This window comes from Plecotus auritus (genome assembly GCF_963455305.1).
Source record: "Plecotus auritus genome assembly, chromosome: 14".
NCBI lineage: Eukaryota > Metazoa > Chordata > Mammalia > Chiroptera > Vespertilionidae > Plecotus > Plecotus auritus.
Genome location: NC_137780.1, coordinates 12,690,909 through 12,704,162, shown reverse-complemented (window position 1 = coordinate 12,704,162; position 13,254 = coordinate 12,690,909). Strand labels below are relative to the sequence as shown.

At 46.0% G+C, this 13,254-nt stretch overlaps 1 protein-coding gene across 1 annotated transcript in view; it reads right to left on the bottom strand.

Annotated features, from left to right (window-relative positions):
• WDR64 (WD repeat domain 64) overlaps nt 1–13,254 on the bottom strand; it is a gene marked incomplete at both ends in the record, with an annotated part of 58,975 nt that overhangs the window by 24,198 nt on the left and 21,523 nt on the right. The window contains 4 exons of the mRNA XM_080651038.1: nt 4,181–4,356; nt 6,632–6,755; nt 10,316–10,464; nt 12,982–13,108. Coding sequence (XP_080507164.1) covers nt 4,181–4,356; nt 6,632–6,755; nt 10,316–10,464; nt 12,982–13,108 — 576 coding nt within the window. The remainder of the gene's footprint in view (nt 1–4,180; nt 4,357–6,631; nt 6,756–10,315; nt 10,465–12,981; nt 13,109–13,254) is intronic.

Below are 13,254 nucleotides of genomic sequence, written 5' to 3'. Positions count from 1 at the left end.
ATCCACTGAGCCAAACCAGTTTCGGCTAGTTCATTTATTTTTAACTGCTTTATAGTTTTGTATGAATATACTACAACTTATTTAACCCATTCTCTTAGTAATGGATATTCAGGTTGTTGTCAATTTTTGCTGCTTGTTTTTATGGACAATTGCTACAGCTTCTAGAACAATTCCTGGAGTAGAATTATCAAGTTGTAAGACAGGTATATTATCAACTTTACTAGATATTGCCAAGTGACTTTTCCAAGGAGTGTTATCTTTTTCCACTCCCACATGGAGTGGTAAGAGTTCTCCTTTCTTCTGATTCTTGCCAACACTTGGTTTTGCTCCATTAAAACTTTCATTTTGCCTACCTAATGGGTTTGAAATGGTACATTTAAAAATTAATTTTAAAATGTATTAATGATGTCAATCACATTTTCTGAATTAGTGAGCTGGACTTTTTTATGTGTTTGTGAAACATTTGGCTTTCCTCACCAGTCCTTTGTCCATTTTCCTCTTGGGCTGGTTGTTTTTCTTCTGGATTTGTGGGATTTCTTTAGCTACTCTGGTTCCTAATCTTTTCTCACTTCCCTGGGATCCAGTGAGTGGTCTTTTCACACTATGTGACTTGTCTTTCCACTTTTTTAAGAAAAGAGCTTATTTTTAATTTGAAAGCAGCAAGATATCATTGTGGTATCCCATCTGTGAAAATGTTATAGTTCTCATATTTTCAGGGGTTTTTTTATGTCCTTTACTTTTTTTTTTTTAATTTCCACAAAACTCTTGCATATTTGTGTTGAATTTACTTTAGGTACCTCATATTTTTCTTTGCTATTATAATGTAATCATTTATTCTGCTTTCTAGTTGGTTATTACTGATGACATGCTATTGAATTTTGTATTTTGAAATAAGGATAAAAGCCACATTTTTAAGGTTGGTCATTTTGCCAGCCGAGCAGGATTTTAAAGGTTGAAAGCAGCTCAGTCAAGTGGAGAGAATATTGGTCTAAGCATGAAAACAACAGCTTTCTAGTCTTAGTTCTAGTGAGAAGTTGAACAGAGCACCTGTCTTCTTTGGGCTTTATTTTCCTTATTTATAAGATGAGAAGTTTAGCTAGTTGACAGACAAAAGTCCTTTCTTTTTTTATTTTAATATATCTGTATTGATTCAGAGAGGAAGGAAGAAGGAGAGAGACAGAAACACCAATGATGAGAGAGAATCATTGATCAGCTGCCTCCTATACGCCCCCCACTAGGGATCGAGCCTGCAACCCAGGCACGTGGCCTGACCTGGAATCGAACTGTGACCTCCTGGTTCACAGATCAATGCTCAACTCCTGAGTCACACCGGCCGGCAGGCCTTTCATTTTTTAAAGCTTTTTGTTTCTAGGTGATCTAAGGTCTCGGTGCTTTCATTTTTATGCTAATTTAAAAGTATGGGCCAGTGGTTCTCCTACCGCTTACTAGTAGTTGTTTTTGTTAGAGTTTGTGCCATTGTGGGAGCAGAATGAATCTCAGCCACATCCAAACAGTGAGCGGATATGGATATCCTCAGGACCAGCTTTGTCAGGTTCACATGCCCCCTTGGTGCTATGAGTTGACCGCCATGGTTTTCATAGTGTTAGCTCGTTTCAACTGACCAGCTTAGGACAGCAAAATTACAAAAAACCCACAAAATATTGACTTAGAGTTACTAACATTTAATTTTACAAGAGAGGACATAGGAAAGAAGGGACTAGAAACACTGCTATCATCATTGTATGAAAGGAGAGGTTATATTTTAACTAGAGGCCCGATGCACGAAATTCGTGCGTGAGTAGGCCTTCCTTCCCCCAGGTGCCAGCACAGGCTTCCCTCTGGCACCCGGGACCCAGGCTTCCCTCGCAGCCCTGGCTTCATCTGGAAGGTCGTCTGGAAGGATGTCCAAAAGGATGTCCGGTCTAATTAGCATATTACGCTTTTATTATTATAGCTATGAAAACGTAAAAGTAGGAAAGATATAATCTTAACATTTAAAAAGTAAAATTAGCTTTAGAAAAAGTTATCCTTGTTTTCTTCATTTTATTCCTAATTGGTGAAAACTTTGATCTCTGATTTGCAGTGGCAGATAGGCCTTTAGGAATGGGTGCTCTGGGAAAACAGCGACTCGCATGATGCTAAGGCAGCCGTGGGCAAACTATGGCCTGTGGGCCGGATCCAGCCCATTCGGCTGTTCTATCCGGCCCGCGGAGCCGAAAGAGCGGAGGGTTCTCTTGCTCTCCCCTCTGCTCCTTTACTTTGAATTTATATTAGTTCACACAAACACTTCATCCATGCTTTTGTTCCGGCCCTCCGGTCCAGTTTAAGAACCCATTGTGGCCCTCGAGTCAAAAAGTTTGCCCACCCCTGTAGCTAAGGGCATGCATTCCATTCATTGCTTCACAAAGAAAGCTCCTTTGCTCTAAGGGACGTACAAATAGGGCTACAAGAGTAAACTCATCAAGTAATGTGGCCAGAAGGAAGGGAAAATAAAGAGAAGTAAGTGGGTCGTTAGAATTTGAAATATTTGCAGTTCATTAATCAAAATCTCTAAACTCACACAGTACTTTGGTCATAATGTAAGGATAGCAATTTCTCACCGATTAATGTTTTTTATCAAGAAGATTTTAGGAGCAAAATGTATCCAAAATTTAAAAAAATTATGTTGTCAGAATGCAATGTTATCTCCTTTAAACTGAGATCATGAAAAAATTGTTGTTCCCTTCTCTTGTGGTCTATGACGCTGCATCAGCGGGCCAGTTTATAACCCATTACATGGCTCCAGGACCACACCCAGACAATCAAGCACAGTGATGGTTTGTGAAAAGACCGGGCGGTTGCACAAGCACTTTTCTGAGGTAGAGAAGATAAAATCAAGCATATGAGTGCCAAAGAGACACTACATTTCAAGCCCTTAAGGACTGGTTCAAAGACATTCAAACTTACGGGGAGTCTGCCTCAGCACATAATGCATTAGCAATGGCCCGAGTGGCCCACTGGGACTACGGAAGCAGTGTTTGCTATTTGTGTGATGCAGCTGAGAGTCTGGGAGGATAGAGGTTTGGTGCATCTTTCATTCACTTCCAGCTCCAACTCCAGGAATGAACTACATTCCTGCCCCATTCATTTACTACTGTACACCTTACAGGAGGTGTCTTATATTTCTTTATGGGAAGAGTATATTGAATCACCTTTTTTCCAGCAGTAGGCCATCAATCATCTTAATCAGTGCTAGATTTCTTTTTAAGTTGTGTTTTGGTGTGTGTGTGTATGTGTGTGTGTTTTAATACGTTTTTATTGATTTCAGAGAGTAAGGGAGATGGAGAGAGAGATTGAAACATCAATGATGAGAAATAATCATTGATTGGCTGCCTCCTGCACACCCCGCACTGGGGAACTAGCCCGCAACCCAGGCATGTGCCCTGACCGGGAATCGAACCACTGACCTCCTGGTTCACAGGTTGACAACCATTGAGCCATACCTGCTGGACTGAGCAGCTCTTCCTTTTGGCTCCTTGTTGTTGTTTCTTTGTTTTGTTTTTCTAATATGTTTTTATTGATTTCAGAGAGGAAGGCAGAGGGAGAGAGAGATAGAAACATCAATGATGCGAGAGGAACATCAATGACCAGCTGCCTCCTGTATGGCCCCTACTAAGGATGGAGCTTGCAACCGAGATATATGCCCTTGACCAGGAATTGAACCCAGGACCCTTGTGTCTGTAGGCCGATGCTCTATCCACTGAGCCAATCCAGCCAGGGCCTTTTTGGCTCTTTGCTAGGACCAAGAGTCTAGACCAGGGGTCCTCAAACTACGGCCCGCGGGCCACATGCGGCCTGCCGAGGACATTTATCCGGCCCGCCGGGTGCCACTGCCTGTCCTGCTTAGCAGCCAACGCGTCCCGGGCCCGCAGTGCGCATAGGAATTTGTTCATAGTTTTTTTTTAAACTATAGTCCGGCCCTCCAACGGTCTGAGGGACAGTGAACTGGCCCCGTTTAAAAAGTTTGAGGACCTCTGCTCTAGACTGTAAGCTTACTTAGCAGCCCCCTAGGAAGGTGGGTGGGGAAACGCCACCCTCAGCTGGCTGCCAAGAGAGGAGTTCAGTGGGGATGGTCCCCAGACTCAGTTGCTTTTCCGCAGAAGAGCAGAGAGAGTACAGCTGTCAACGGGGGATGGCAAACCTGCATCATTTTGATCTTCCCACTGTGCTCCAAGGCGAGAAGCAGGTGCTGGTGCTTCTCCTGCACCTTCAGGAACGCCAGGCGCTTCACCCAGTGCTCCTCCTCCTTCCAGTCCTTCCCTTCAGGCAGCACCTTCATCTCCTGCCCGCTGCCGAAGTCCCAGATCTTAACGGTTCCTGAGCAGAAGGAGACGTGGTGGGTGAAGAGGAACTGATAGAAAGCTCAGCTCTTATCTCGAGAACATGGATCTCCTTGAAAGCTTTCTGCCCACGATTTACTCTATGTCTGTTTCCTACTGAAATGTGAGTCTCCCTGGCCTTGATGGGCACAAAATACGTTCCTGGGGGCCGTGATTGGTCACAGGCTGACAAACACGAAACAGGACCAGGCGATGTCTTGAAATTGCGACCGTTTTCTTTGGACTCCCCTAGCTGAGCTTTCTGTCGTAAGTGGTTCTTTTCTGCCTTTATTCTCCCAAGGCTTTTGCTAAATACCCCCAATATCTATCCATTTGTATGTCTAATATCATGCCACAGTTATTATTATTATTATTTAAAATATTTCTATTGATTTCAGAGAGGAAGGGAGAGGGAGAGAGAGAGAAACATCAATGATGAGAGAGAATCATGGATCAGCTGCCTCCTGCACGCCCCCTACTGGGGATTGAGCCCGCAAACCTGGCATGTGCCCAGACAGGGAATCGAACTGTGGCCTCCTGGTTCATAGGTCCATGCTCAACCCCTGAGCCACGCCTCCTAGGCAGGCCACAATTGTTATTAATAGAAAAATCATCATTGCAATAGTAAAGAGCGCAAGGTCACCTGAGGGTTAGATATGGTGGGCTGCCCCTCACAGCACTTTGCCTCCCCTCCCTTAACTGTCAATACTTAAAAAAACCCTCTAGTTGAGACTGTGTGACCAAGGAAATAAAATATTATGCTTGCGTGAAAATAGTGCCCTCTCAGTCACATTGAATTGCTTAATGCTTATGTCTGATAAGAGCTGTGTCCATTGCTCAGAATTTCTGTTATGACTAATTTTCACATGGTGCAGGGTTGCTAAGAGCAGGGGACTGCTTTCTTAGGAATTGTCCCACGAGAGAGGAGCTGCATTCATTCAATCACACCGCATCCCCTCAGCAGGGGCAATTTTTATTTCATGGGTATTGCTATCTGCTTACACTTTTAAAAAGCAGACTCTCAGCCCAGGTGGCATGGCTCGGGGTTGAGCGTTGACCTATGAACCATGGTTTGATTCCCGGTCAGGGCACAGCCTGGGTTGCAAGCTCCATCCCCAGTGAGGGGCGTGCAGGAGGCAGCCAATCAATGATTCTCTCTCATCATTGATGTTTCTATCTCTCTCTCCCTCTCCCTTCCTCTCTGAAATCAATAAAAACTTAAAAAAAAAAATAAAAAGCAGACCTTTACAGCAGGATGTCCACTCAATCCATCAATGGGCTGTCATGCCAGTAAATATGTCCCTAGAATAAATGTATTGTGCGCAGTGCATGCGGTTGGTCTAAATAAAGCAGTTCTTTCTGGGAGTTTACAACACAATGAGGTGAGAGGCAGTTCTTTCTGGAGTTTACAACACAGTGAGGTGAGAGGGAAGCAGGCTGTAGCTCCAGTTCCTGGATGTTCCATGTCCTGCTCCCCAACATGAGGGACATCAAACAAAACAGCACAACCCAGCCAGCAGGGCTCAGCGGTTGAGCGTTGACCTATGAACCAGGAGGTCACGGTTCCATTCCTGGTCAGGGCACATGCCTGGTTGCCTGGTTGTGCAATCCATCCCGGAAGGGGGCGTGTGGGAGGCAGCTGATCAGTGATTCTCCCTCATCATTAATGTTTCTCTCTCTCTCTTCCTCTCCCGTCCTCTCTGGAATCAATAAAAACTAAAAAAACAAAAAACAAAAACAATAACAACACAGCACAGCCTGAGCCTCCAATGTGTACTCAGCACCTACCCGCAAGGAGCTCACACGGACAGACAAGTCTAAAGGAGAATTCTAGGTGTTCTATGACAAAGCTGGCTGGATATTTTGTCTGGCCCCCAAATCTACCGTCAATAAAAATATTCTCAACAACCACTGAACCTAATATGTATATCTTAGCAGGTGGCCCCCAAAAGTAGGACCGAATGAGTCAGTGCAACACAGATAAGTCCAAGCAAAGATGGAGGAAGACTGTATGTGGGGAAGACTGTCGCAGACTGTAAAGCAGCTGTATGAATGTAATGGAAAGTCTGATCACGGTGAACAGCAGTCTCAGGACAAGGATGCCCATCAAAGAAGAGTTATCGCTTTCCCATCAGGCACTGTGATCTCGCTGTCATGGTTACATGGTCCAGCCTGGTTCATGCCCTCCCTGTGACCCAAACTACTCATGAGTTTCTAGAGCAAACGCCCAGAGCACTAGCGCAGGGAGGCCGTGCTCTGAATCGTAGTCTGACCGTTATACGCTCCTGTGGCAAAAAGAAATCCAGTGTCATCGACAGCTGCCGAAGTCAGTTCAATATTGAAGCCATGCGGGTCTAGGATCTGGTATATTTGGAGGCCAGTCTCAAGCTCCCACACCTGTACGTAAGAACGAGAAAATCAAATGCCTTTCAGCTCTTATCAAGAAACTTACAATATTCAAGACGGCCTCAAAATCGGTGCTATGGCCCTGGCCGTTTGGGCCAGTGGTTAGCACGTTGGCCCCTTGGACCAAAGGGTCTCAGGTTTGATTCCCAGTCAAGGGCACATACTAGTAACTGGGTTACAGGTTTCAATCCTTGCCCTGATTGAAGTGCGTGTAGGAGGCAAGCAATGAATGTTCTACAAGATGCAGTTCTAAAAGATGCAAGGCCACCTCGCAGTGACTGTGCTGCCCTGGGGGGTGTCTGTGGCTGAGATGGGCAGGGACTGTTCCAGGAAGCCCCTGGCTGTGCAGGAAGTAGTCCTTTGCTATTGTAAGTATGGAGCAAGATGGAAATGTGACAGTGATGAGTCCAGCAGAAAAGATCACCCTGGATGTTTTCCCTTTGTTGGCACTCATCCAAATTAGGTAGGGGTCACCTGTAATCTGAGAGAACCCTGAGGAGGGAGCTTTCCAAGGAGTGATTAGGGAGAGGGGTTCGGAGAGAGAGAGAGAGAGAGAGAGAGAGAGAGAGAGAGAGAGAGAGAGAGAGAGATGGAGAGATGGGGGAAAGGCTAAGACTTCAGAAAAGGCTGCCTCTGTAACCAGGGTGGGTGTAATCAGGAAATGCAGGAACATGTCAAGATTCATCATTGCCCGGCCTGTGTGGCTCAGTGGTTGAGCATTGACCCATGCACCAAGAGGTCATGGAATCGATTCCCAGTCAGGGCACATGCCCAGGTTGCTGGCCTGATTCCCAGCAGGGGGCATGCAGGAGGCACCTGATGGATGTTGAAGCATCGATGTTTCTATCTCACTCTCCCTTTCTCTCTAAAATAAAAAAAAAAAAAAAACTATTGAAAAAGAAAAGGAAAAAACACAAGACTCATCACTATCTCTCTTTGGAAATACAGTAGGCACTTCAGTCCCGTAGTCCTTGGGTCTGAATCTCCCCTCTTCATGGATCTGCTATGTTCACATGTAATAAAAGTGAAGTGGCAAGCCTGGTCGGTGTGGCTCAGTGGTTGAGCGTTGACCTATGAACCAGGAGGTCATGGTTCGATTCCTGGTCAGGGCCCGGGTTGTGGGCTCCATCCCCAGTATGGGGTGTGCAAGAGGCAGCCAATCAATGATTCTCTCTCATCACTGATGTTTCTATCTCTCTCTCCCTCTCCCTTCCTCCCTGAAGTAAATAAAAATATGTATTAAAAAAATAAAAGTGAAGTGTCAACACAAGATGAATTTGGTTGCACTCAAGTTATCTGGCGGCGGGGAGGGGGCGGGTAGCATAGGCAAAGGGCCGGAGCTGGGAAGGTACATGGCCCCTCCAGGGACCTGAAGGGAAGCTGCAGCAGTTGGGGTGATGGGGTGGGGTGATGGGGGTGGGGTGATGGGAGTGATGGGGATGGGGTGATGGGGGTGGGGTGATGGGAGTGATGGGGATGGGGTGATGGGGGTGATGGGGGTGGGGTGATGGAAGTGATGGGGGTGGGGTGATGGGGGTGATGGAGGTGGGGTGATGGGGGTGATGGGGGTGGGGTGATGGGGGTGATGGGGGTGGGGTGATGGGGGTGATGGGGTGGGGTGATGGGGCTGATGGGGGTGGGGTTATGGGGGTGATGGGGATGGGGTGATGGGGGTGATGGGGGTGGGGTGATGGGAGTGATGGGGATGGGGATGGGGTGATGGGGGTGATGGGGGTGGGGTGTTGGGGGTGATGGGGTTGGGGTGGGGGTGGGAGGAGCTGATGGAACAGTCTCTGAATGGAGCCAGTCTGCCCCCTGAGGCCATGCTCTTCACCTCTGCGTGCCCCTGGGGCTAGAGGGGTCCTTCATGGAGAAAGCGTGTCACTGCGTGAATGGGTTTCAGAGGTCACCCATCTCCTGGCCTGAAGCACATCCCTCTCCAACCAGCAGGCATGGGAACTGACCTTGGTGTCTGCATCCCCAGGGAAGATACTTTCCCCGGAGGGGTCTTACTGCATGGAAGCAGCACAGGTTTAGTTTTCATTTCCCCCCACTGACTCCGTAGGCATTAGCAGAATTTATTTATTTATTTATTTACTTTTTAATGCTCACCCGAGGATATTTTTCCATTGCTTTTTAGAGAGAGTGGAAGGAAGGGAGAGAGACACAGAGAGAGAAACATCAACGTGAGAGAGACACATCTATGGTTGCTTCCTACACTCACCCTGACCAGGGCCCTGGCTGGCCAGGGAGGAGCTTGCAACCGAGGAATCGAACCTCGGACCCTTCAGTCTGCAGGCTGACGCTCTATCCACTGAGCCAAACTAGGGCGGCATTACCAGAATTAAGTGATCACTGACTAACCTCATGAGATTTGGACCTGAGAAAATCTCCAGCAGATGTGCAGAAAAGGTCAAAGGTTGAGAGGGGCTGGGAAGGGGTGGCGGGGAAGGCGCGCACTGGTCCTGTCTGTCTCCCTTTGGAGGGCAGGCACGGAATGAACAGAAACGCTTGAAGCAAACACCTCCAGCCACCACTGCTACGTGACTGCAGTGGATGCAGTCACAGACACGCCGGCATGGCCACGCACCCCGGCCTCCCGGGAGCACAGCAAGGGCAGGGCCAGGGGAATGCAGAGGCAAGGACGTGGGCATGCACATCAGACGAACCTGGTTCAAATCCCAGTCCTGCTGCCCGATCTCTCTGAGCGCTCGTTTGCTCACCGTTCAAATGGAACTCTATCTGTCCACAGGGAACTACGGGAGCATTAACTAAGGGCATGGATGTAAGGCCCTTGGCGCATAGCCCACACCTAGAGGGGTGATAGGAAACATCTACCCAGCCTTTCCCTTTCTTCTTAACATACCCTCCTTCCAGAGTTCCATCTAAAATAATTACATACATACAGGGTGTCCCCAAAATGTATGCACATATTGAAGAATTATAAAGGCAGTGCTTATTAAAGCACGCTTCCTTTTCAAAATTCAATGAACCTACAGACATTGTGTGCATACATTTTGGGGGTACACCCTAGATAGATAGATAGATAGATAGATAAACAGATAGATTTCCTTTAAAATTACTATTTTTAAAAAATATATATTTATTGATTTCAGAGAGGAAGGGAGAGGGAGAGAGAAATAGAAATATCAACGATGAGAGAGAATCATTGATTGGCTGCCTCTTGCATGCCCTCCACACTGGGGATCGAGCCCGAAACCTGGGCATGTGCCCTCTCTGGGAATGGAGCCATGACCTCCTGGTTCATAGGTCAATGCTCAACCACTGAGCCACGGAGGCCAGCCGGGCAAAGTTCCTATTCTGATAGTAACAACTAGCGTTATTTATTTAATTGAGCATGTCACTTAATACCAAGCAGTCTGAGCTGGCTTAAAATACTTGTTTTTCATGTGAAAGCTTAAAAATAGATGGAATGTAGGGCATCATCAGATGTGCCACTGCATTTACTTAATCAGCCAAAGACTTACCAGGAAGAAGAAAAACTCCATCTGCTTTGCCTTTTTCTTTCTGCAGAGTCAACACGCACTAACCTTAATGATGGACTCGGAGCAGATGGTAAGCACTTGGTGGAAGTATTTGTTGTGAATCATGACATTGATTTCTCGCTCATGTGTGTGAGGAACCTGTTTTGTATCTTGTATCATCCTAGTCAAAGGGTACATGTCAATAACAGTAGATCCTGGGACAGAAATAAGAATCTCATAAATAATACTAGAAGGTTGTTTTTGAACCAATATTAGAAGTTTTTTTATTATTGTTCATCCTCACCCGAGGATATTCTTCCATTGATTTTTAGGGAGAGTGGAAGAGAGAGGGAGAGACAGAGAGAATCATCGATGTGAGAGAAGCACATTGATTGGTTGCCTCCTGCACGAGCCCGACCAGGGCCTGGGCCGGGGTGGAGCCTGCAACCAAGGTAAGTGCCCTTGACCGGAATCGAACCTAGGATCCTTTGGTCTGCAGGCCAATGCTCTATCCACTGAGCCAAATCGGCTAGGACAATATTAGAAGTTTTGAACCACAAAGGATTTTATCCAACCAGTTGTGTTTGGAAACAGCCTATCAGTGAGACTAGTAATATCAATGCCTAGGAACTTTAATGAGGGGAAAATGCATTCATTTACTCTAAAACAATGTTGATAAATAAAGCAAATGTGATTGAGCCAGAGAAGAACATCCATTTTGAGCCGCATTAATTTTCAAGTGCAGGCCATTGGGTCTCCTGAGACCCTCTTTCAGTGGTTTCTGTTTTCCTCCTTAGAGTGCCCCTCTGTCTGGTGTGGAGGGAGAAAGGAGACAGGAATGGCAGGTGAGCTGCCGTTTAGTGACTGGAATTGATTGTTAGAGAGCCCTTTTCAACCAACGCATGATAAAAAAACAACAAAAAACCACCCACTGTAATCATGGTCTTATTAAATGGAACCAATGAAAATGACCACAAGCCAGCGCTTGCAACATTACTATTAAATAAGATTATTTCCCAAATCACCACAGTGCGGTACATGGAGAGCAGGCACTCCTTACTTTCTTCTCCTAAGGGTGTTTGGGTTGGTTTTACTGAATAGGCTGCTCTGCAAGTATGATTTGACTCTCAAAATCAATGAACCATGTATCCTGGTTGAGTACAATGTCTGGGAATATAAATAAGAACCCCAAAGCATCCCATAGCTCATACAAAAAGAAATCCTCTCTCCTTTTTTTTTTTTTTTTTAATGTGGATTTTCCCCTTTGCATTGAGTTTCTAAAGTCTCTTCCAAGAAATCTCAACTTTACGAAACGTTCCAGCAGGAGTTTCGAGTTACTACTAAACCCTTTCCTCGGTTGTTCAAATTTTAAGATAAAACCTACTCGTGGGTAAAGGACTGTGATGAATATTTTTCAATCCAAATACCTCAGGATGGAACTAGGAGGAATATGGTACCCAGCCAGTCAAATAACACTCGAAGCTTCTCGCCCTAATTAATCCCAGGGGAAGTCAGAGCAGGTGGTCACTGGGAAATTGCTTAGAAATGCATTCTGGGTTGGTGTTCCAGAAGGAAGTTGTACTGTTAATATGGTTCGTTTTTTTCTCCCAGAGCCTGAGGGTATGCACATGAGCAGTGCTCAGCTGTGAGTGCCTCTGTAGTAAGCATGTGTTTCCAAGAGGCAACAAGGAAAGAAGGCACCGATCCTGTTGGCATCAGCTCTGGGCATCTGTCATTGGGCCTCTCTTCTCTCGCTCCACTGTTCTTTGTCTAGAAGCAAAGGCAGGCAGGAAGGAGGGACAGCACCCTTATCACTGTGTAACTACTGTCTCTTATCAGAATGCCCAGGGCCAAAATGCCGGAAGAAAGTGGTGCATCTGCTCTAAAATGGATCATATTCCTGCCCTAGCCAGTTTGGCTCAGTGGATAGAGCACTGGCCCTTGGACTGAAGGGTCCCAGGTTCGATTCCGATCAAGGACATGTGCTTCGGTTGCTGGCTTGATCTGGGAGGCAGCCAACTGATGTGTCTCTCTCACATTGATGTTTTTCTCTCTGTGTCTCTCCCTCTCCCTTCCACACTCTCTAAAAATCAATGGAAAAAAATCCTCGGATTGAGGACTAAAAAAAATAAAAAAAATAAAAATGCTTCCTTTAACTATAAAACCTTAAATAAATAAAATGGACCATATTCCTGTTCCCCAGAGTCAAAACAGAGGTGAACTGACCTTGTCTTAGCAACAGGTTATACATCCCACGATTCTACTTAACCCACGCTGTCACATCTTTCTAGGTATTTTCAGAAGACAGTTACACATTTTAAAAAATAATATTTTTATTGAGTTTTAGAGAGAGAGGAAGGGAAAGGGATAGATATAAACATCAATGCGAAAGAAACATCGCTTGGCTGCCTCCTGCACGTCCCCTACTGGGGATTGAGCTCACAACCTGGGCATGTGCCCTGACTGGGAATCGAACCGGTGACCTCTTGGTTCATGGGTCAATGCTCAACCACTGAGCCACACCAGCCATGCAGGACAGTTACACATTTTTACCCACCCAGCCATGGAAATGCAGGAAGGAATAAAATTGAATTAAATACCCACTGTGATGAATAAAGGTTTATAAATTCCCCTTCTAGTTTTGTTTTTCTTCTAATTTGTACCCACGTCCTAGTTAAAAAAGGTTAGAAGTCAGAATACGAGCTTTGTTTGCCATAAATCGGGACACTTACCCGCAATGAGCATGCCGTGATTGGCGTCATAGATCATGGAATAGATCTGCATGTCTCCGGGTCCTCCCTGGCTGTCGTGGAAGACTTGCAACAGTGACAGAGTCTGTATGTCCCACACCCTGAACACCTGGGGGAGGAGAACCACAGCTCACCACTGTGACCCTTGGCCTTCCCCACTCAAAGCTGTTCACGTGAAGCATTTTCAGAGTCTGGAAGATGCTCCTAAGAACTAGCTGCACAGTATGACTTACTGGATGAGTACATATTTGCTCA